General features: G+C 48.6%; 1 protein-coding gene across 1 annotated transcript in view; it reads left to right on the forward strand.

The window, feature by feature from the left end:
* Positions 1-23,381, forward strand: part of ACAN (aggrecan) — a 50,690-nt gene extending 27,309 nt beyond the window's left edge. Inside the window, exons 7-18 of the mRNA XM_027801600.2 lie at positions 944-1,456; positions 1,966-2,140; positions 2,563-2,690; positions 2,804-3,097; positions 3,258-3,452; positions 4,130-7,450; positions 16,789-16,902; positions 19,624-19,782; positions 20,266-20,348; positions 20,694-20,838; positions 21,419-21,601; positions 23,040-23,381. Of these exons, the coding sequence (XP_027657401.2) occupies positions 944-1,456; positions 1,966-2,140; positions 2,563-2,690; positions 2,804-3,097; positions 3,258-3,452; positions 4,130-7,450; positions 16,789-16,902; positions 19,624-19,782; positions 20,266-20,348; positions 20,694-20,838; positions 21,419-21,601; positions 23,040-23,128 (5,399 nt within the window). The 3' untranslated portion in view covers positions 23,129-23,381. The remainder of the gene's footprint in view (positions 1-943; positions 1,457-1,965; positions 2,141-2,562; positions 2,691-2,803; positions 3,098-3,257; positions 3,453-4,129; positions 7,451-16,788; positions 16,903-19,623; positions 19,783-20,265; positions 20,349-20,693; positions 20,839-21,418; positions 21,602-23,039) is intronic.
* The last annotated feature ends 398 nt before the right edge of the window (positions 23,382-23,779 follow it).

The raw sequence follows: 23,779 nt of genomic DNA on the forward strand, positions 1-23,779 counted from the left end.
TCTGAAACTGCTGAGCACAGCCAGCCCCTGTCTGAGCATCTCTATCTAATTTTCTGAATCCCTTGGGAGCTGAGAGTTACTGGCTAAAATGAGCTAGCAGGAAAATGGGATTGGAAATAAATAGAGCAGGGAAAGTGGTATTAGGGAAAAAAGCCTGATAGTGTCTCATTATCTCTTCCTCCCCAGCCAAGACCTGCCTTGCTGCGTACTCAAGACATCCCATCCCTCCCTCACCTGGCCAGTTCTGGTTCATGCTGCTCTTTTAACTACCATCCTTGCTGTAGGCTGACCTGCTCAGTGGCATGTTGAGCATGTTCTGCTACAGCCAAGGGATGTGGCTTGAGCAGAAAAGTGATCTGGGAGGGGAAAGGTGGGAGTTATTTGAATGTATCTGGTACAGCAAGTGGCTTTGGCTGTCCCGGAGACGAGCTTAGCATGCTTAGATGTGATGAACTCTTAAGTCATCACCTGGGCAGAGCAGAAGGAGATGGTGATCCTGGTAAGACTTCATGTACTGAGTGTGGGGATCCAGTTGTCTTTCTCCCATGGCTCAGACCTGCTGTGGAGGTTACCCACGCTCCCCTCCTTCCCTCCGGCCACCTTAAATTCCTTGTAGCAGGCACTAGAGGTCAGTGCAGACTTGGATATGGGCAAGGTGTTCCCGGGAAGGAGAGCTGGGAGAGCAGGGAGAGTCCTCTGATTTATCAGCTGTGAAGCATGCGGTGGCTCGTTGCCTCTAACTCATTAACGTGCCCTCCATCCTGAGGTGATAGAAAGCCATCACGGAGGAAGGAAAGCCATTTCTTTTACCAGACTGTCATGATGTTCCTGCTCCTCTTTGAGCAAGCAAACACCCAGCATCTTCTCAGAGACAGCACCAGCACAGCACACCTTGCTAGACTGACCACGTCCTCTCTGATTGCTGCTTTGTCTCCTGATGCAGGGGAGGATGTTGAGACTTTGGTCCCAGGGCAGTTCATCGACGAGACGGGAAGCGAGCTGGGCAGCGCTTTCACTGTCCAGACCGTCACCCAGACAGAAGTGGAGCTACCTCTGCCACGCAATGCCACGGAGGAGGAGGCCCGCGGCAGCATCGCCACCCTGGAGCCCATTGAGATCACCTCCACTGCCACAGAGCTGTATGAGGGCTTCACTGTCCTGCCCGATCTCTTTGCCACCGGTGTCACAGTAGAGACAACTGCCCCAGAGGAGGAGAACATGACCAGGGGGGATGTCACAGCAGTGTGGGCTGTACCTGAAGAGGTCACCACCATAGCCTTAGACACTGCCATCACCACCGAAACAGCAGAGGTGAGCTCAGTGGAAGAGGTCGTGGGGGTGACTGCCACACCAGGACTAGAGTCTGCTTCAGCATTCACAGTGGAAGATCAGCTTGTGCAAGCGACGGCAGCCCCCGGTGTTGGTCTCCTCCCTGAGCAGCCCATCTCCCCCACGGGTAAGTCACCAGAACTCTGAGAAGCCTGAAGATCAGTTTCTCCTAGAGGTAACCTTTCAGCTGAAAACAGCTTGAGCTTCTGCTGTCGCAGAGGGCATCCAGGCCCCTGGAGGTGTGCAGGTCTGTTTGGGGTCACAGGCAGGCGGAGTACCTTGACTATGGTAGGACAGGAGGGGTGAGGAGGAGGCTGTGGGCCACCCCATCATGTGCTGAAAAGAGCTCAGCTGGCTGACACTTGGGATTGCAGTGGTCCTACTCTGCACTCCCATGTGCATCTGCCTCTGGGGAAGGGGAAAGTCAAGGTAGGAAGATCCTAGAGGAGGGCTGAAGAGATCCCCAGAACATCACCCTTGATGGCAGCAGAGCTCAATGAATGAGGCATCTCCATCAAAGTGGGCCTGACAGGCACTGGTCCTTGCACAATTATTGGGAAGACCCTTTCTGGTCATGCATCTCGGTGGATGAGGGGTCCCATATCTGCTGTTTCACCATGGCTTCTCTTCTCCCAGGTGTGGTGTTTCACTACCGTGCCGCCACCAGTAGATACGCCTTCTCCTTTGTCCAAGCCCAGCAGGCTTGCCTGGAGAACAGCGCAGTTATAGCCACTCCGGAACAGCTCCAGGCTGCCTACGAGGCTGGCTTTGACCAGTGCGATGCCGGCTGGCTGCGGGACCAGACAGTCAGGTAAAACTACATTGACTTGGGGAAGACACCTCTCAAAATGACTATTCAGCCACCAAACTGAGGCTGTACTCTGGGCTGTCCTGCTGCTCTGCTCATCAGCATCTAAAGCTTTGCTGATCTAAGGTTGTCTCCAGGCCACAATACCAAGTGGCCGATAGACCTGTTCTTTTTAACCTGTCCTACCTGTTTCCTAACCTGTGTATACACCCTGCAGCAGTGAGCTCCCCTGCCATGTTGGAAAAGTAGAGGAAAGTTGGTGTTCGTTGCCCCGAGCTGTAAGTGGACTTGTTTCCAAGTCATGCTGGGGACTCCGAGCACCTCTGATGGTGAAGTGTTCGTGTCCTACTCCCAAGTACACTGAGGTTCTCCAGTCCGGGGTACATAAGGCTGACCTTGGGTTACCTCCTCTCTTCTTTTGGTAGGTATCCCATTGTGACTCCCCGAAGTAACTGCATAGGAGACAAACAGGGCTCTCCAGGTGTGCGGTCGTACGGCATGCGGCCAGCCTCGGAGACCTACGATGTGTACTGCTACATCAACAGGCTCAAGGGTATGTTCTCCCCCTTCCTCTGGGCATGGTTGTGGAGCAAAACTGTGCTTCACACCTCCACGTGCAAAGGTGGGATGCAGGGACTCATGCCTGTTTTCTCTCCCGTCCCTCAGGCGAGGTGTTCTTCGCAACCCAGCCAGAGCAGTTCACCTTCCCAGAAGCTCAGCAGTACTGTGAGACCCAAAACGCCACACTGGCCTCTGTTGGCCAACTCCACGCCGCCTGGAAGCAGGGCCTGGACAGATGCTACGCTGGCTGGTTAGCCGACGGCAGCCTCCGCTATCCCATCGTGAGCCCCCGTCCCGCCTGCGGGGGGGATGCGCCTGGCGTGAGAACCGTCTATCAGCACCACAACCAGACAGGCTTCCCCGACCCACTGTCCCGGCACCATGCCTTCTGCTTCAGAGGTACCCTCCCGCTCCTTGCAGGGCATGTAGACCTGTATCCTCGGGGAAAGGGGTTTTACGAGGGAGGACGGGCATCAGGGTGTCGGTTTGGGCAAAGCACTTCACCAGCATCTTGGACTGTAAATTTTTGGAAACTCCCTCCAACACCTTTCTGTTCCAGCTCTGCCACCTGTGGAAGAGGAGGGGGTTACCTCATTCTTTGAAGAAGATGTGCTGGCAACCCAGTTAATCCCTGGAGTGGAGGGGGTACCCTCCGGGGAGGAGGTGACCGCGGAGACAGAGTTTGCCACTCAACCTGAGAATCAGACAGCCTGGGGGACAGAGGTCTTTCCAACCGATGTGTTGCTGCTCTCAGGTGGGTCAGAGCTTCCCTGTCTCCTGGGTCATGCTTAGCTGGCATCGTAGGGTGGGGAAACTACCAAAATAAGTGGGCTGTGCCCTTGTGAAGGGGACTTTCTCTAAATCTAGATGATTATCACCATTATCAGCAAAATCGGAGTCTGTGCACGCAGGAGGAGTTACACTTGTACGTTACAGGACTTTGGTCTAGGACTGAACTAAATGACCAGCAGGCCAGCACACACAGCACTGCCAGAACACCTTGCAAAATATGTTGTTGTGTATCCAGGATGGGGAAGGCTGGCTACAAACAGATCTCAGGCCATGCCTTCGAGGGAGGACAGAGCTGCAGCATGGTCAGAGCAGCATCAAACTTTTTCTCTTCCACATGTTCTCTCTGAGGAAGCAGTGGCTTGGTTTTGGCACCTGGGCATTGGTGTCACTGTTGCCATCGTCCCACATCAGAAGATTATATATTCTGCCAGTTTCCCAGAGGTATTTAATTTATAGTTGATTAACATATAATGTTCATTAACAATTTGAAGAGACCAAATTGTTTCTGCAAGCACATAGTACCTTTATCTCAAAGGTACCAGTTTAGGGTAAAGTCAATCAGGAAATTGTTACTAGCTTCTTTAAAACAATTTGGTAAATAATTTTCCTATCTCCCTTTGTTCACTCTTTCTTTTCCAGTGAGTCCATCTGCTTTTCCTCCAGCTACCGTAATACCAGAGGAAACAAGTACCGATGCTTCTGTCAGCGAAGTGTCAGGGGAGGTGATTGAATCTGGAGAACATCAAGTCAGTGGTGAATCTTCAGCATCTGGGTGGGTATCTGGAGTCCCGGATACAAGTGAAGAACCATCTTCTGGAGTTTTTGAAGTTAGTGGAGAACACTCAGGGATCGGAGAAAGTGGATTACCATCGGTAGACCTGCATACCAGTGGCTTTCTACCTGGAGAAAGTGGGCTACCCTCAGGGGACCTGAGTGGTGTGCCTTCTGGCACTGCTGATATCAGTGGCTTACCTTCTGCAGAAGAAGACATATTGGTGTCTACTTCGAGGATACCAGAAATTAGTGGGATGCCATCTGGAGTGGAAAGCAGTGGGCTGCCTTCTGGATTTAGCGGAGAAATCTCTGGCACAGAGCTAGTCAGTGGCGTGTCATCTGGAGAGGAAAGTGGACTTGCCTCTGGTTTTCCCACCGTCTCTCTTGTGGATACCACATTGGTGGAAGTTGTAACAGCAGCACCAGAACGGCGAGAGGAGGGAAAAGGATCCATCGGAGTCAGCAGTGAAGGAGATCTGTCAGGTTTCCCATCTACAGAGTGGGACACCAGTGGCCGAGCCCAAGGCTTACCCTCAGGAGCTGAGCTCAGTGGGGAGCCCTCCCGGGGGGCTGAGCTCAGCGGGGAGCCTTCTGGGGTACCTGAGCTCAGCGGGTTGCCCTCAGGGCTGGATGTCAGTGGAGAACCATCTGGAACACATGAGGTCAGTGGCCTGGTGGACCTAAGTGGCCTTGCTTCTGGTATCGATGGAAGTGGTGAGGCCTCAGGCATTACCTTTGTAGACACCCATTTGGAGGAAGTGACCTCAACCCCCACAGTTACAGGAGCAGAAGCAAAAGAGATTTTGGAAATCAGTGGATTGCCTTCAGGAGGTGAAGATGCATCAGGTGTAGTATCTGGGAGTTTAGATGTCAGTGGGGAGTCTTCCGGGCATGTAGACTTCGGTGGGAGTGTTTCTGGAGTGCTTGAGATGAGCGGACATCTGAGTGGAATGATTGACAGCAGTGGAGAAGTCTCTGGAGTTGATGTCACCAGTGGTCTACTGTCTGGAGAGGAAAGTGGACTCACCTCTGGCTTTCCCACAGTCTCTCTCGTGGATACCACTTTGGTGGAAGTTGTAACACAGACCTCAGTTGCACAAGAGGTGGGAGAAGGACCATCGGGGATGATAGAAATCAGTGGATTTCCTTCTGGAGACAGAGGGCTATCTGGAGAAGGGTCTGGAGCCATGGAGATCAGTGGGTTTCCCTCAGGGACAGGAGACTTCAGTGGAGAGCCATCTGGGATCCCATACATCAGCGGAGACATTTCTGGAGCCACAGATCTAAGTGGACAATCTTCAGCAGTGACTGATATTAGTGGGGAGGCCTCAGGGCTTCCAGAAGTCACTTTAGTCACTTCTCATTTAGTAGAAGTTGTGACAAGACCAACAGTATCACAGGAACTGGGTGGGGAAACAGCTGTCACATTTCCTTACAGTTTTGGGCCGAGTGGTGAGGCCTCTGCATCTGGCGAACTAAGTGGGGAAACATCTGCATTGCCAGAAAGTGGTACAGAAACATCAACAGCTTATGAAATCAGTGGAGAAACATCTGCATTTCCTGAAACTACTATAGAGACATCCACGATTCAGGAAATCAGTGGAGAAACATCTGCATTTCCTGAAACTAGTATAGAGACATCCACGATTCAGGAAATCAGTGGAGAAACATCTGCATTTCCTGAAACTAGTGTAGAAACATCCACAATTCATGATATCAGTGGGGAGACATCTGGCTATCCTGAATTTAGCGTAGAAACTTCTACAGTCCACGAAATTAGTGGAGAAACATCTGCATTTCCTGAAATTAGAATAGAAACATCCACCAGTCAAGAAGCCAGGGGTGAAACATCTGGCTACCCTGAAATTATCATAGAAACATCCACAGTTCAAGAATTAAGTGGGGAAACCTCTGCATTTGCTGAAAGTAGCACAGAAACATCCACGATACAAGAAATCAGTGGGGAAACATCTGCATTTCCTGAAATTAGAATAGAAACATCCACAAGTCAAGACATCAGTGGGGAAACATCTGCATTTCCTGAAATTAGAATAGAAACATTCACAAGTCAAGAGGCCAGGGGTGAAACATCTGGCTATCCTGAAATTAGCATAGAAGCATCCACGGTCCTTGAAACCAGTGGAGAAATGTCTGCATTTCCTGAAATTAGCATAGAAACTTCCACAGTGCGTGAAATTAGTGGAGAAAGTTCTGCATTTCCTGAAATTAGAATAGAAACATCCACAAATCAAGAAGCCAGGGGTGAAACATCTGGCTATCCCAAAATTAGCATAGAAACATCCACAGTCCACGAAACCAGTGGGGAAACATCTGCATTTCCCAAAATCAGCATAGAAACTTCAACAGTCCATGAAATCAGTGGGGAAACATCTGCATTTCCTGAAATTAGAATAGAAACATCGACAAGTCAAGAAGACCGAGGTGAAACCTCTGCATTTCCTGAAATTAGCATAGAAACTTCTACAGTCCACGAAATCAGTGGAGAAACATCTGCATTTCCTGAAATCAGGATAGAAACACCAACAAGTCAAGAAGCCAGGGGTGAAACATCTGCCTATCCCGAAATTATCATAGAAACATCCACAGTTCAAGAAGTAAGTGGGGAAACCTCTGCATTTCCTGAAATTAGAATAGAAACGTCCACAAGTCAAGAAGCCCAGGGTGAGATATCTGCATTTCCTGAGACTAGCATAGAAACATCCACTGTCCACGAAACCAGTGGGGAAACATCTGCATTTCCTGAAATCAGCATAGAAACATCCACAGCCCACCAAACCAGTGGAGAAGCATCCACATTGCCTGCTGCTAACATCGAAACAGCTGCCACATCTTTGGCCAGTGGTGAGCCTTCTGGTGCTCCCCAGGAGAAGGAAGTTCCTGATGCCACATCTGGAGCTGTGACAAACTCAATCGTAGGCATTTCAGGAGAAACCTCTGTCCCAGACATTGTAATTAGTACCAGTACTCCAGATGCTGAACCAACACAGGGACCCAGGAACCTTGAAGAGGCTCAGCTGGAAACAGAGCCCTCCCCTCCCGCAGTGTCAGGACAGGAGACGGAGACAGCTGTCATTCTAGACAATCCCCATCTGCTGGCCACTGCTACTGCTGCCCTGCCTCAAGTCTCACAAGAAGCAATAGATGCATTAGGACCCACTACAGAAGGTACCGTATCTTCTTCTCATACGGAAGGGAGTGTGTTGTGGAAGGGAAGGGAGGGAGGGGGCATAGCTGTCACTTTTTTTCCTTCTTCTACAGCAGAGAACATTAGGACAGAAGCAGACCTGAGCAGAATATTATTGTGGTAGGAAGCCATAAATGTGGGGTTTTCCGTAGGTTGTGTTCATAGAAACATAGAATCATGTAGGTGAGAAAAGACCTTTAAGATCATCGAGTCCAACCTTTAACCCAGCACTGCCAAGCCCACCACTAAGCCATGTCCTTAAGTGCCACCTCCCTGGACAGCCTGTCCCAGTGCTTGACCACCCCTTCAGTGAAGAAATTTTTCCTAATCCCCAATCTAAGCCTCCCCCGGCACAACTTGAGGCCATTTCTTCTTGTCTTATCACTTGTGACCTGGGAGAAGAGACCGACCCCCCTCGCTGCAGGCCCTTGCAGCAGCTGTGGGGAGCGATAAGGTCCCCCCTGAGCCCCCTCCTCTCCAGGCTGACCCCCCCCAGCCCCCCCAGCCGCTCCCCATGGTTCTTGTGCCCCAGCCCCTTCCCCAGCCCCTGCCCGGCTCTGGTCACGCTGCAGCCCCTCAGTGTCCCCCCTGCAGTGAGGGCCCAGCGCTGACCCCAGGATTCGAGGGGCGGCCGCACCAGTGCCCAGCGCAGGGGGACGGTCACTGCCCCGGCCCCGCTGGCCACGCTGTGTCTGACACAAGCCAAGTTTAATAGCTTCTGTCTTAACAAACGATAGCCTGTGTTTGGGCAGGTAGTGCAATTATCCAGCCACCATAACTGCATCCCCAGAAGCCTCCAGGGCCTCTCTCCTGCCTGCCCATGGCAATTACACGCCCCAGGACTTCAAGGGAAGCACCAGGGGATGCATATCTGGCTTTCCTCCCCTGCACCACAGCAGCAGGCGTCAATCACTCCTCTGAACCGCCGTTCCTGGCAGGCACGGCTGCACCCCAGCCATGATGAGCAGCCTGATGGAGCTGGCACCTGCCAGGAACATGATGGAGGCATCGCCTGCTTGTGTCTCCCAGTATACCCAGGTCATCACTGGGGCACAGGCAAGCTTTCCTCTCAGTGCTGCCAGAGGTGGGGGCTCAAAAAAAGAGTATTCTGTGAATGGTCATTGAGAGCCAGCGTGAGCAGGTCCCTGGGTGTGATATAGCTGGGGAAGGCACTAGGGCATTCACGCCCCCTCTGAAATTGCTCTAAACTGTTGCTATAATCTAGAGAAAACAACAATTTTTTTCTTCTCTTTTGGAAACAAGAGCAAAGACAGCTCCACCCACAGAGACTCCCACCCTGGCCAGGGAGCGCAGCTGAGAAGTTGGATAAGACAGGTTGCAAGTCTCTGTCTTGTTTTGTTTCTCTTTCTGTGGTGTGTTGACTTGCTGCCTGCATCCCCAAGTGTTTCATAGCGCTTGCCCCAGAGTGGGAGGCTGGCCACTAACAGCTTTGAAGTGCCAAGGGGTAAGAAGCACAGCAAGCCAGCTGGGGACAAAAATCTCTGCTCTCGGCATCATCTGCACTGAGTACAGTGTTTGTATCAGGCAAACTGCTCTATCCCTTCCGCATAGAGTGTGGCCAGCCTCTGGTCTGTGTCTTATGCTGTTTTCTGCAGCTAGAACAAGCTAAATGGGTGAGACTGCTCAAAGCACCACTCCCTTTTGTCAGCTCTGCTGATAAATGTCCTTCCTTCCACCCTGCCCCTTTCTGGCATTCTAGTGCTCTGTCTTGGTAGGATCCCTTGCTGCCAAGTATAAACAGACACAATATTTAAATCTAGGTAATCATTTATGGTGAAAGCACTCTGCTAGCTTTCTGACAAGCATCCTCAAAACAGTGCTCACATGCCATGGTGGAATTAGGATACTACAATTAGAAGAAAATGGGATAGGACATTGTTGGGCCCACCGGTGGCTGCTTCTTGGCCAAGGGAAGAGCCCGAGTCTGGTAACACAGGGTGTCCTGCAACATCCTTAGCCACAGCTTAGTTTCACTTTGCTGCAGCCAGGAGCAGGCTCCTGGGGACAAGCCCCATTTGAAAACCATCGATGCTTGTGCTGTTGTATGAAGGTCCTACATATGCTCAGTTCTCAATGGGCCATACATTCAGGTAGGACATGTTGCTTAAGTACGGTACAAAATGTATGTTCAGTTCCTTCTAGCAAAAGTAATATTAATTCCACCCCTTTCCCCCACTACTTCCTGAACTGCTTCTCTTTGGTTAATTTACACCATTCAACACGGGTAGCTCTGGACTCAGTAAGGGTCTGTAAGTGCAGGGCTTTGTGAAGCTCAGCCTGGTTTCTAACATCATTTCCACCCCCAAAGTGTTTTGAATGAGTCACTGCGTTTTCCCCTGCATCACTTCTCTCCCTCTGAGAAAACAGGTAATCACAAACCTTTGTTCAGTCCTGCTCATAACACATTTGAGGTCCTGTGTGTCTCTGCTGAGCAGCTGCATAGAGGATGCAGCAGGAGTGGGTGAGGGGAAGTCAGCGAGCTCATTGCCACCACACTGGTCCAGCCTGGCATGACATCTGGGGCTTGGCAGGGTGCTGCAGGAGTGACACACCCAAAAACCCTCCTTGCAGACCTAATGGGCTCTGCTTTTGGACCATGCCCACTGCCGTGTCCAAGCCACAAAACAAACCACCAAAGGCAGGGCTGAGGGGAAGGAAGCAAAGTAGCCAGTGAGGCTCAGCCAAAAAAAAAAAAACTTAAAAAATATTGGCCCCACAGAATGGTTTTATTTCACTGCTTTTTCTTTTTCTAAATTACCCACAAGGCGATTGCCAGATTCTTCGAAGCGTTTGTTAGCCAACATTCTTGCAAAGAATTTTGAAAGAAAACCATGTGTTCAGCAGCTCATGTGTGAAGAAGTTTGAAAAATGTTCTGAAATTGGAACATGTTGTGTATTTGCAAGTCACAGAGATGACGATGTAGCAGCTGGGTTTTTTTAGCAGGTGACAGAGAGAGGTAGTGACGACTGCATGAAGTTTAACCATACAATCTTTATAAACTAGAGACAGGCTTGAGTACATGTGCATGGCTGGTGCTCCCACTAGGGAAGATATTCTAGGGTAAAATTTCCCTTTTTATTGGTAAGCCTCTTTACTACAGTGTCCCTATAGGGTTAAATACAGTCCTGGTCAGGGTCTGAAGGCAGATCATCTAGATGGCAAAAAAGCTTGTTGACCTTGAACTTGCAACACCCCTGCAACAAGGAGAAATTCTTCTAAAGAATTAGAGCAAAGTGATGACAAAAGAAGAAGAAAAAAAATAGGAGAAAAATCACAGATTTCCTTTTTTGGGTCGTTACTCTTTACAGTGCTCTGGGGATTGTGACCATGGAAAGTCTACATGGAAGAACCATAGGCTGGAACCCAAAATCTATTTCCCATGTTGCGTCTGCCTTTTTACCTGAAGCTTCCTAGTCTGGAAATTAACTGATCTTACAAGAAGATCAGTTCTGATATCTGTGTGTTGTGCTGTGCTTAGAGTTTGCAGGATGTAGTTGATGACCGCTGAGTGCAATTAATTTTGACTAACATGAAAGCACAGGTGAAGCTAGTTCAGCTTACAGAAGGAGCTTAGAGCAAGGAGCACGGAGGCATGTGGCCACTGCCCTCTTGTCCTTTCATCGAAGGGTTCCAGTTGGATCCAGCAGTCTTTTTAGTAGGATGATTTAAGTAGAGTGGTATTTTTCTGCTCTGCTCTAGCCTCTACTTCTCTCTCAAACTCAGAGCCAGAAGCACAAGAAGACCGAAGGTTAACACTTGGAGTGCCAGTATTTTTCAGTATTTAACCAAACTGAAGGCTATGCATGCACGCGTCTTTAGTCAGCAGTTTGATTCTTCCACGAGGACAGGAACTCCACAAGCTTGAAGAATTGTCCATAGGCTTGGCTTCTTCATCCAGAGTTGTGCCAACTCAGCGGGTCTTTTTGCTTCTGGTAAGATTTGAAGACAAATAATTATTAGCTGAAAAAATAGCTGGCACTTCAATGAAAGACTGTGGTTTGGAGCACTCTGACCAGTGAATGACTTAAAAACTTCGCTCAAGTTGGGGGAAAAAAAGAGAAATGTGCTGAAAAGGCAGATATTTATGTTAAGTTTTGTTTGTCTCTGCTGAAACAAGTTCATGAAGTCTGCTGCCTATGGCCCCAACAGAGATGAAGGTTAGAAGGCAAACAAGGAAAGGTCTTGGTGGGCTTTCCTTGTTCTTCACACCCTGGAAGTCTGAGGGATAGAGTTTTGTTGGTCCAGAGAAGATCAACCCAGAAGAAAAAATCTAGAAAATATTTACCTGATTCATAATGTTTGACCTGACGTGGAATGAAGACTATGCTCTCAGGAAGGAGTTGGAGGTACCAGTCCTGGCTTTGAGGGCAAGCAAAAGCACAAACCACTTGTGGCTGACCGGGTGTTTTGATGTCTCCTGGATATACTGTCTATTTTGCATCAGAAGTTTATTAGCTTAATTAAAGCCTTTCTCTGAAGAGGCAACCTAATGTCCATAACTAGCATTATATATAAGTCAGTTGACTTCCACACATAGTATTTTGGAGGCAGAGATGTCCTGAGTTCTCCTTCCATGAGAGTGTTGGACAAATCAACAGGTTCTCCTGGAAACTTGCTGTTCCCTGAATGAATGTAACTTTTTAAGGCTGTAGCAATATCTGCCCCTTCTGCAGCATGGAGACTTTGGTTTAACTGTTGTACTTAATCATTTCAGTGACTTAATTGCTAATTAATTAATTAAGTCACTAGCTGGCTATCTGAAGTTTGATGCCAGCATTTCACTTAAAATGTGTGAGAACTGTTTCCCCACCTCCCAGGAGCCTCTGAAAAGCAAATTTTATTTGTACCTGGATGACTTTATTTTTCCCTCAGTCTCTAGAAGGTAATTACCTAGCTGGTCTGATTCCCTGTTTAGATAATTGCACTTACAAGAAGCTTATAAAGAAAGGGTGAAGGGCTCAAAAGGGACTGTTGGCTGTCCCGAAAATGCCTTGTCCTTCTGTCTTACCTTTTCCTCTCTATGAAACAAAAATAGGAGTTTAAACCCGAGTGTATATTTCTAAACCAATTGCAGCTTCAGGAAAACTATACAGTTTGTTCAGGTTTGGGGTAATAGCATCCTCTCTGTTCACAAGCTGCTTTTTCTTAGTAGATGTTTTAAGCACAAAGCTGACCTTTTTTAATGGGTATTTTTGCTCGTCTTCCATACAGGCTGCCATTGAGAGAAATGCCCGGACTGTACTGTTTTAAAAGTGTTAGCACTGATTCTAGTATTGTCTTCTTAACTTGGGAAGAAGGATTTTAAAAGCATTTCCTTCTCACCACTGACGCTGCATGTTCACTTTTGCATGCCATTTACCTTCTGAGCAAAACCAGCACCAATCTATTTCTCTTTCATTTCTAAAGGATTTCTCTTTCCAATTTCCATGATCTAGTACAGAAAATTGTTTTCAAAGGCACTGGGAGAATACTTACATTGTGTTTAGTTGCACCAGAAGAAAATAGTTCTGACTAAATATAGTATGTAGCTGCAATGTAAAAGGAATCTTAGTAAGAAAATGGTGAAACAAATTCAAAGTTTGCATTGTAGCTGTGTAACTGCCCTTGCTTTCTCCAGCCAACAGTTTACATCTTCCAGATGCAAGACCCTGTTAACATCGGATATTTTGTTTTAATTGTTTTGTTGGGTTGTTTTAATCTAGAAGTTAGACCTTGGGTCCTGTTAGTAGCAAAAAATAGAAACTGTTGAGAAAACAGATTTGAATAATCTTTTGCAACTTCTGGGCAATATTAACTGCAGTACGAATCGTCTTCTAAAGTGCTGCTAATTTTGCATTATCCTCAAAAAGTGAGTTAATAATATGTTCTAAATGGGCTTCCTATGCTTGGCACTGCAAGGCATCTTCTCCCCTGTCTTTGTTTCAGAGCTGAAGCTCTGGAAAGCAAGGCTGCCTCTGTTCTGCATTCCATGCCACATCACTTGTCCTTTGTTAGGGCTGGGTAATAATAGAAGTAGTCTTGTCTTGTCGGTTGATAAGCATTTGAGCTGCATCTCAAAGCAGACTTTTTGAATGACTGCTCACCCAAGCAAATAAATAGCTCGTGTCTGCATAAGATCCTTGAGTGTCAAGCTACCCAGCAGCCGGTGCTGTGGAATCGGGAGCTTGCTCCATGCTGCGCAGAGCTGGCACACCTAGCGTGCAGTGGGCTTTTCAGCTGGCTGAAGATGTGTACAGTGATTTACTAGCCTCATCTAGCTCTAAACAATATGGAAGTGGACACGTTTATGGTATATAAAAGGTTATGAAGAAAATAGCTTTGTTGCATGATAGATGGGATTATTTTTTTTTTAACTAGAGTTCTCACCTCCCATAAATATCACTTAGATGTGATATGCTAGAAACACCCACAAACTGACTTGCCATGGTATACAAAGACAACATCACTGCCAATTTTGCGATTTAGAACTTACTTTTCTAAAAGACCTCCAAGACGCAGATTTTCTGGGAGGACCAGCGACACTTCCTCCAGCCCACCAGATGTGTTTCAGTTTCTTGGTATCAGCTTGGTGAGGTGATTCTGCATCTAGATAGAGACAGGGTCACTGCTCCAACAGCCCAATGAGTTGAAGGAAGAGTCTGGTATTTATGATCATCGTGCGTTTAAAACATCTTCTCTTCAGCCATTTGCAGCATGCTTCTGCGAAGAAAACTTGCCTGTGTCTCACTTGTATTTGTTGTCTGTTTTTCCATCACTACCTACAAGTACACACCCTTTTTCTATGTGTGATATGTAAAAATATATGTGTATAAGTACAGAGATATATATAACATATATTATATGCAGAGATTTGTTTTTACAGCATATATAATATGTGCAATCATATTATGTACAATATCTGTAAAAGGAAATTCTGTTCCAGTGTTATTTTCCAGCTGGAAATTTGTGGCAATGACTTTGCACTTGTGTGCCTGCTCCCTTCTCTAAGACCAGGGATGGCAACTCACAGCAGGTCTCCTGCATCTCAGAAGAGATCTCGGATGTGCCAGTTTCTAGCCCACATGGCCAAAGACAGCTGAAGACTCATGATTCCCTGCTAAATGTTCCGCTTTAGCTTTTGTACGCGCTTCGTTCTCACTCCTGCAGCCTGCTGTCCACTTCGTGGAGCCTAACGGACAAATGAGAGCCTTTCCTTACTTGTTCAGCTGGAGCCCACTGGAGTCAACACAAACTTCTGCTGCCACTGCTGTTGGGAAGCCCAAGGGGCCTCTAGAGTTGTAATCATCCCTCAGGATACCTCACTTTCCTTTATGCTCTCTATCTTCTAGGAACTCCAAGTGTGACTAATAAGCCATACTCAGCCAAGTTCAGCTCCTCTCTTCTACTTAGGCCTGTGACCCTCATTTTGTTCTGGAAAGTCTCAAAGTATTTATTAGTGTCATGGAAACAGGAATTCTCTTCCTGTTGCAGTGAACAAAGAAATCCAGAAAGCATTCATGAGTACTTAGAAGGGCAATCCAGAGAAAAAAATACCTTCTCTCAGAGGAAAACTGCGAAACTGGAGTAAGAAGTTCATCGGCCATCTGAGGAATAATTGCATTGCTTGCAGTGATACAGCCTGAAATATAAATGACAATTTTCTTGTTCCAAAGCACAAACGGATTTACCATCCAAGGTCAGAAGGAATTTTTTCCATCACTTAGGCACGTTATGGAACTTGTCAACTTTTAGTTAACATACCAGACATTAGCCACTGAGTGACCATGCAGCGACATAGGGTATAACATGCATCTGCTCACACGTGTCTAGGGACACTGAGCAGCTGGGCCACTGATCTTCAAGGAGACAATATCTGACTGAATATACCCCAACCAGAAGATGAACAGAGACCTTGCGGAGTCACTGCTCTGCTCTGGTATTTCCATAGCCAGCATGTCTATCATCTTTGAAAGTTTCCTCACTAACCCCTCTCATCCACAAGAAGAGCACGGAGAGTTAGTCAGCACCTCTAAAGCCTTACATTTCTTCTGAGCGTGAAAGAGAGAAACGTCTTGCATGAGGATCTAACCTGTCACCATTTAACCTAACTTGCGTGGATGTGCTCCCCCTTTTGTCCTCAGTCCTCCTCCTTGTTTCTGAACATCTCTGAAATCTCTCCGATTTGAATGACTCTTCCTCTGATTCCAAAGATCAATAAATAGGATTGAGGCTCAGTCTAAAGCGACACTGGGAGAAGAGCACAAGCTAGATTTTGCAGTATATAGATACAAACTGGCTACCTGTGGCCTTCTTCAGAGCATCTATTCTTCCTTCTTTCCTTCTGCCCCAAGATGACAGGGGGTGGAAGTGCTACCAAATGGTGGCATCTACTACCCAGGCTTGTGCTAATTAGCAAGTTGAGAAACATTGGAGTGTTGGGGAGTCAAACTCTTTCCATACCAACTTCTCTTTTTGCCTCCAGAAAAGCTAAAAGGATTTTAAGGGCTGTTCTATCTAGATGGCAAACTAGAAGTAGTTTCCTCCACCAAGATGGAGTCTACAGCTGGAAAAGACTTATCATCTTCTTCCACCCCCATCACAAGCAAAAAGGTGCATAGTGGGGACAGGTCTGGAGAAAATAGCACTGCATTCCAGTATTCTTCACCAAGGAAGAGGCACCTATAGTTAGGCCTAAGATCCTCAAAGAGAAAAAATTTAGGGCCTCTGAACACCTTTGAACCCAGTTCTTTTCTTCTCTGCACTTTCTTCAACTTCACTGAGAAGAGATGTCTTGCCCCAGAACGTCATCTAAATTATGGTTAGGAAAAAACTAGTAGCGATCACTGGCAGCAAGGAAGACCAGTTAGGAGATAGAGATCTATTTCAGGATGTTTCCATCACTTATGAACATTCCACATTTTCTTCCTCATAGACCCATAACTGGTGAAGACACAGACACAAGTTAACACACTTGATGCATCAGGCAGAGACAGCGGACAAGGAAGAGTTACCACAGCTGTCAAAGACACTGAGTGCTGTGTATTGGATACATCTTGCTGAGCTGGTACTGCTATCTTCAGAGTGGTGTTCAACCATCAAGTGACAGAAAGCCAATGTCTTCCTTGTAGGGTGGGTTGGGTCTCATGCCTTCATTCTTCCAGCAGCAGCAGTGGCAGTACGTTTTAAAATAAGACCCTAGAAACTCCCAAGTTTCCCCAAAACAACTGACATTCCATCCTAAACAAGCAAGGAAACAAGTTCTCCGGGTAGTTGAGTTGTCTGCCCAGAGCCCTAATGGAAGCCCTTGATTTCTTGCAGACACTGATGAGTGCCACTCAAGCCCCTGTCTGAATGGAGCTACCTGCGTTGATGGCATCGACTCTTTCAAATGCTTATGCCTTCCCAGCTACGGAGGGGACCTGTGTGAGATCGGTACGGCCTACCTGGCTTCAGCTAATCTTACTAACTGCTGCACGACCTTGTTGCCACCCTACCCCCAAAAAAAGCTGATCCCAAGTGGTCCCATTAGTCCTGCCCTCATCTCAGTAAGCTAACCTCTAACAGCAGCGTGAAGTACACTAGGGAAAAGCTTTGAGACTTTTCCTTATATATTTTAATTAGTTTGTTCGTCATGACACCATGTCTTTTAAGACACCTAAGCAGGAGCTTCTGGTGTCTTCTTCAACTTACTCTTTTTTAAGTTTCTCTAGTGAAGTTCCATACACATCATAACAATGTTGATCACACAAGTCACTGTCTCTCTGGGTCAAGGGTCTTTCTGTTCATCTGTAACAGTAAGGAAACATCTGAGTACATCCTCACCCCAGGCAAACTTTCTCTGCTAGACTGGAATTTCATAGAAGGATATTTCAACTGAGCCATGAAAAATGATTGTGTTTCTCTCTGTGAAGATGCAGCTGAGAGAAGCCTCATTCACTCCAGGAATCTCCACCAATTTGACACAGCATGACATTTTTGTCATCTTCAACGTAGCTTCCTGTGGCAAAATCAGCAGGGAATACACATCTTTGAGAGAATGTGAAGTGACCTATTTTTCCATCAAAATTAGGTACTCTGATCTGCACTAATACTTCTTTTTGTTTCTACAAGGAAATAAAAAGAGTTGAGCTTTTTTTTTTTCTTAAAGCTGGTGAAAGTCCAAACTTTTATCAGCTTAGCTGAGGGGAAGCTCTCCTGCCTTGCTCAAACAAAAGAGAAATAAGGTTGTAGTGTCTTCTTCACCTTGGCACAAGTAATGATAGTATATATTGGATTTTTCTCCTCCTCTTCCTCTTCATCTCTTTTTCTGCTTCCCATACAAACATTGGGAGCAGACCATAAGAAGGCAGTTCACGATCATTGGACCATCTGGGCAGGAATTGTGCTGCCTTAACATCAGTTTCCTAATGCAACCTAATCAGGCCCGTATTTACCCATCGTTGCTACCTGTTGTTGAAGATCCCTGTAATTCAACAAGAGGTTCTACCCTGCAGCTGCTTACAATCTTGTTTGGCCCAAGCCAGACTTAGTTTCCTCTGATTTATGGGCTCATGGTGCCTGGGGGCTATAGCCCGGGAGATGTAAGAGGAAGCCAGTGCCCCGAATTCAGTGGGGAGTATAAGCGTTCATTATTCCCGTGAGGCAGACCATCCTTTCTGTCAGTCTCCAAGAACAGCAGGACACCGTAGGTGGGCTCTGCTGTCTGTGCACACAGCCAATCTTTGTCACCATGACAGTGTCCCTGCCAGGGAACAAGATTTTTGCCATTATTTTCCAAGATGATTGCTGTCTCATTTCCCCATAAGTAACAGCTATGTAGGAAAGCGTGGCCTTTCTCCTAGGAAATGTCCTGCTGAGGATCTGTGCCATGTGCTGTCCCATCCCCAAAGCTGTGATGACAAGAGGTGGCATTCAAGCTGCTGGAAAAGAGTCTTAAATCTCAAAAGACGGAGCATGTTCTCTGCTCACCTTGTGCAAGCAATCTGCCTGCAAAGGCCAAGAATCCTTACAGCTTCAGCTGCTTCCAGATAATCCATGTGACCTGTTGAAGAAGGCAAGAAAATGTTTTTAGTGCCTCAGCAAACTATCAACCCTTCCAACATCTATGAAGGATCTGCAATCTTCAGTTCAAAGAACACCAGAAGGGTAGATTAGGAGGAATTACTGTGACTGAAGGTGACAAGTGCTTTGACCTACCGAGTTTAACAAAGAAGAAAGAAATTAAGTACAGAAAACCTTACTGGAAAGGGAGAGAGGCATGAGGACTCATGAAAGCCTATCACTCCAAGATCAGCAAGTGCCTGAGAAAGGATGGTAGACAGGTATCTAAAAGGCTGAGACTAAACACATTTCATTTTCTGTTTCCTTCAGTCACATGGAGCAGATGTGTGGTGTTGCATTGCATGGAAGCTGCTGATGGTGTTTTCTGGTGGTTTCTCCATTGGCCTCTGCTCTCCCCACCTGTGGTTTTGCTTTTTTTAATTGATGGATTCTGCTCTTCAGTGTCTCTCAGATGGTAAAATATGTTCTGAAAAGTTGAGGAATTTCTGTACTTCCCTAGCCGCTTCCAAGCTTTTCCTTGAGATTTCATTTTCTCTCTCCACCATGCTAAGTTCCTGCCTCCATCTCTTTTCTCCCATCTTGGTAGGCTTGCTTCTCCTCCAGAGCCCCAGCACCACATGATCCAACCATCCAAACCTGGGCTGTCCTCCCCTCTTTCATTTTCAACACATGTGTGTTGACTGTGGACAACTGGATTCAGATTTTGGAGTTTCTTTCCAAAGCAAGAAAACTCTGCAGGCCAGCACAACTGGGAAGAGAGGTGTTCCTGCTTGGTCTGTTCCTCAAGAACAGAGTCCATGACACAGGGATTGAATTGCTCAGGAATAAGTTTGCACCACTGAAGTTTTCTCGTAGCACTGGCCATGTTACTGCAAACACGGGGTCTTCAACACAGGTTCCCCTCTGTGTGTGTGTGTGTGTCTTGGATGCCTTCTGATAATTTCCCCTGGGATTTCCCATAAGGGTTTGCTTTTTAGTGGAAGTGACCATGTGTTGTCCCATGCCATAAGAGCATGAGCTTATAAGAGGTGAGTTGGAAGACTTCCAGACCCATGCACCAACTCCTTTTCATACCTCCTTTGTGTGTTTCAGACCTGGAAAACTGTGAGGAAGGCTGGACCAAGTTCCAGGGCCACTGCTACAGGCACTTTGAAGAGAGGGAGACTTGGATGGATGCAGAGACCAGATGCCGACAACATCAAGCCCACCTGAGCAGTATCATCACCCCAGAGGAGCAAGAATTTGTGAACAGTGAGTGCTGAGGGCAGCCTGAGGCTGGGCAGGGTCCTTCCATTAGACTCCAAGTCTATGGGCAGATTTATCCAGAATGACATAAAAACCACAGTTTCCCCCACTGGTGTGTACATATTTCCTGATGAGGCCTCACCCTTGCGTGGGAAAGGAAGAACCTTGAGCCATGAGACAGAAGAGGGCCCTTTCTTGGCTAGGCGAGATCTTTGCTCTGACCACATTGCTGATGTGGCTTGTTCACAACGTGTTCACTTGATGCAACAAGTACGGTGACCCATGTCAGCGTGGGTGGATTCACGCTCATGGCATGCTGAGTGGGGAGGGAGATGGACAAGCGTGATGCAGGGCAAAAGGGACATCAGGGGCTAGTGACTGGGAAGGAACTGAATGACTCAGAGGCGACAGGGACAGCTGAGATGGTAAAGAAACATAAGGTGTAGGGGAACCATGACCCACTCTCCTCTCCCCCTCCGGCTCTTCCAGGCCACGCACAGGACTACCAGTGGATCGGCCTCAGTGACAGAACTGTCGAGAACGACTTCCGCTGGTCCGACGGACACCCCCTGGTGAGCCCACGGCCCGCGGTGCGGGCAGGCACTGGCTTTCGGTGGGGGAAGAGGTTCCCCTTGGGTGGGAAGAGCCCTGTGAGTTACGTGCTGAGCGCTTTGGTTGAGCATTGAGTGGAGGCAGCCCTAAACTTTGTATGGCTCATGGTTTTTCCAAGCCTCTAGTAAAGCTGCTCAGCTAAGCTCCTGGGCACCATCACAATAGAAATAACGGCTGCAGTAGCAGTTCTGGCAACCCATGGTCTTTGCTGGTGAGAGGCATGGGGAAGGCAGCAGCAAGGATGAAGGAGGGAGCAGGAGAGGGAAGAGCTCAACCTTAGGCGAAGGGCTTTCCTCTCTCTGCAGCAATTTGAGAACTGGCGGCCCAACCAACCCGATAACTTCTTCGCGGCGGGTGAGGACTGCGTTGTGATGATCTGGCATGAGCAAGGCGAATGGAATGACGTTCCCTGCAACTATCACCTCCCTTTCACTTGCAAGAAAGGAACAGGTCAGTATGCTGTGCTGCGCCAGCAAGGATGGGGGGCTCAGGCAGTGGCTGCGGGGCTGGAGTGGCACCCCCCAGTGCACATGAATGTGGGTTTTGTCACTGCAAAGGGTGGTCAAAGAGGCTGAAGGCAATAACAATAGAAGTTGGCCAAGGCTTTAGAAGAAAGTTTCCCAACAGCTTGAAAACAAGTAAGATGAGCCACCAAGGATGGGGTTTCGCACCCCCAGGCAGAGCCGTACCCTGGCTGCAGCATCACTCCTGCACACCAGCTCCATGCCCTCCCACAGAGGCAAGTGGCTGCTTTAATGCCTGGCCCTTGCTGCTTTCTCCAAGAGGCAGGAATGGAACCCAGAGGCAGACCACTGCTTAATTTCAAGGCCACAGGATTTCCATATACCCCTGCCCCTACTTGTTTGTGGACAGAGGCAATCTCAGAGGGATTTAAATTTTTACGCGTGGGAGTGTCAAGGCTGTGGATGCCCAGCCTGTGCTAGGCAGGCAGGAGCTGCCCGGGTGCAAGCTGCTCGCTCAGCCAGGCAGGACCCCTCGAGCTCTCCGTGTCTCTACCCATCTCCTGCAGTGGCCTGTGGGGACCCCCCCGTGGTGGAGAACGCCAGGACCTTCGGTCGAAAGAAAGATCGCTACGAAATAAACTCCATGGTGCGGTACCAGTGCAACCAAGGCTACATCCAGCGCCACGTGCCCACGATTCGGTGCCAGCCCAACGGGCAGTGGGAGGAGCCACGGATATCCTGCACAAACCGTACGTCTCAGTCGCTTTCCCTTTGGGTTAGGGCTGATGCATCCCTGCAGCTGGAAGGAGGAGCTGGGAATGAGAGGGACATTGTCTTGGGGTGCACTTCAGCTCTGAGCCAGGCAGAAAGGGACATCATAGTCCCCTTTGCTTGTTGAAAGATCCCCTGTGATGGGGCAGTGGGAGCTGGCATCTTCTGGGCAGGTGTGCACTACGGGGGCTGGCCAGAGGGACAGCCCAGGCAACAAGGAGCTTACCAAGGGCCCAGGCTGCTTAAAGGAAGGAGAGGAAGAGAAACAGTTTCTGAAAAGGGTGAGTTTTGGCACCACCTGCATCAGCAGAGAGAATAGAGGCAGGGAGCTGTGGTCCCCCTCAGCCCTTCCCTGGCATCCCCCTGCCCTGGGAGCAGACGGGAGCCCTGTGGCAAAGCTAAGCCAAGGGACAGGGATCCCGACCCTTCTCCTGTCAGGCCTCCAGCTGACAGCAGCCATCCCTCTCCCACTGGTGTCCCAGACCACTCCCACGGCTGCCTACACCCACATCCCATCCCTGCTCGCCTGCAGCTTCCCAATAATTTCGTCGGTCTCAGCTAAATCACATCTGACCAGTGGCCTCCTTGCCAGGTCCTGGTCCAGCTGGGCAATTCCAGCTAAAGCAACGGTCCCACAGCCAGGAAAAGTTGATATGAGCTTAAGGGACAAACCTCTGCCCCAGGGAGGAGACGGAAGGAGGAGGGATGGAGGAGGTGTCCAAGGCGGCTGTGTGGTGCAGACCGCTGATTCCCTTGGCTCTGCGGCAGACTCAGAGAGCTGCAGGCTGCTCCCACCATGGTCTGCCAGCAATCAGGAGACCTAGGCTGTTCCCAACCAGCTTTTGCTGTTTCCATGAAAATCCTCCTGCAATCATCACGCTCTGGAGTGGTGCCAGCCTTGAGGGAGACTAGCAGCAAAGATCAGGCAGAAACTTTGTCCCTGCCAGCCAGACGGGTCTGTTTCCCCTCCTGAGCCCCGAGCACATCCCACCCCTGATGGCTATTTCCCTCCCTGTCCCAGCGGATTGGGGATTGACTGGTAGGACAGTGGGAGAGATGGGGAAGTGGTCCCCATGCTCACCCTGTTGGCAGAGCTGCCCTCCCAGCAGGGCATGGGGAAGGGATCGGACAGGCATCCGCAGGGAGGATGCTCCTGGCCAGGCTTTTGGAAAGCACCGGCCACCTTCACCCCTGGGTGAAGCAAACCCCAGCCACAGGGGCGAGAGGAGGGCGGGCTGTGCAGGGGCAAGCAGGCTGGTGCCAGGGCACACACAGCCGCCTGCCCAGCAGCGCTGCCTGCGCCTGCCCGTGTTTCTCCAGGGAGCCAGGGGCTGGGGCAGCCAGTGCGGGACAAGCAGCATCTCTGTCCTGGCTCCTGCTAACAAGGTGTCTTTTCTTCTGCTCCCTCTTCCGCAGCCTCCAACTACCAACGCAGGCTATACAAGAGGAGCCCCAGGAGCCAGTCAAGACCCAGTGGTAGAGCCATGCACAGACCCACCCATTAGAGCGGGGCGAGAGAGACCAAGGGGGAAAGTGAGAAAAAGAGATTTTTAATGGAACAGTTATATTAACAGAGTCAATTTCTTCTTCTTCTTGTTGCTTTTTTGTCATATAAGGAAAAAAAATTATATTAAAAACAAACCCACCTTTGTGTATATATATAAAAAAAAAATTAATGTTTTCCAAGCACCAAAGCAAAGCGAATTAGATCTCAGCATTTTTACTAACCGTCCGGTTCCAATTATCTTCATGCCTTCGGGGACGGGGGGGGGGGGGGGGGGGTTTGCAGAGGGCAGGGGGTTAAGTTAAATAATAAAGATGATTATTTTTTCCTGATTTTATCCACGAACAATGTAATTATTTCTGTTATTTAATCTCCAGGGTGAACAGCACCTTTTGGGGTTTTGTGTTTGTTTTTTTTCCAGAATCCTCCTACTGCTGCAGCACGTCAGGGCGGGTGGGGAGGGCCGGGGGGCTGCGGTGGAAGGAGCTGTGGGAGGAGGGAGGCGAGGGGATGCTGAGACCCAGGACCAGGGTGCTGGGGACTGTGGCCCCTCTCTACTTCCTCACCGCCCCCTGCAGCGCAGCACCCATCCCGGGACAACGTGCTCTTTCCAGGGGACCGTGCGGGGCACCAGCGTTCCCTGCACCTATTT

This window comes from Falco cherrug, chromosome 7 (assembly GCF_023634085.1).
Source record: "Falco cherrug isolate bFalChe1 chromosome 7, bFalChe1.pri, whole genome shotgun sequence".
Lineage (NCBI taxonomy): Eukaryota > Metazoa > Chordata > Aves > Falconiformes > Falconidae > Falco > Falco cherrug.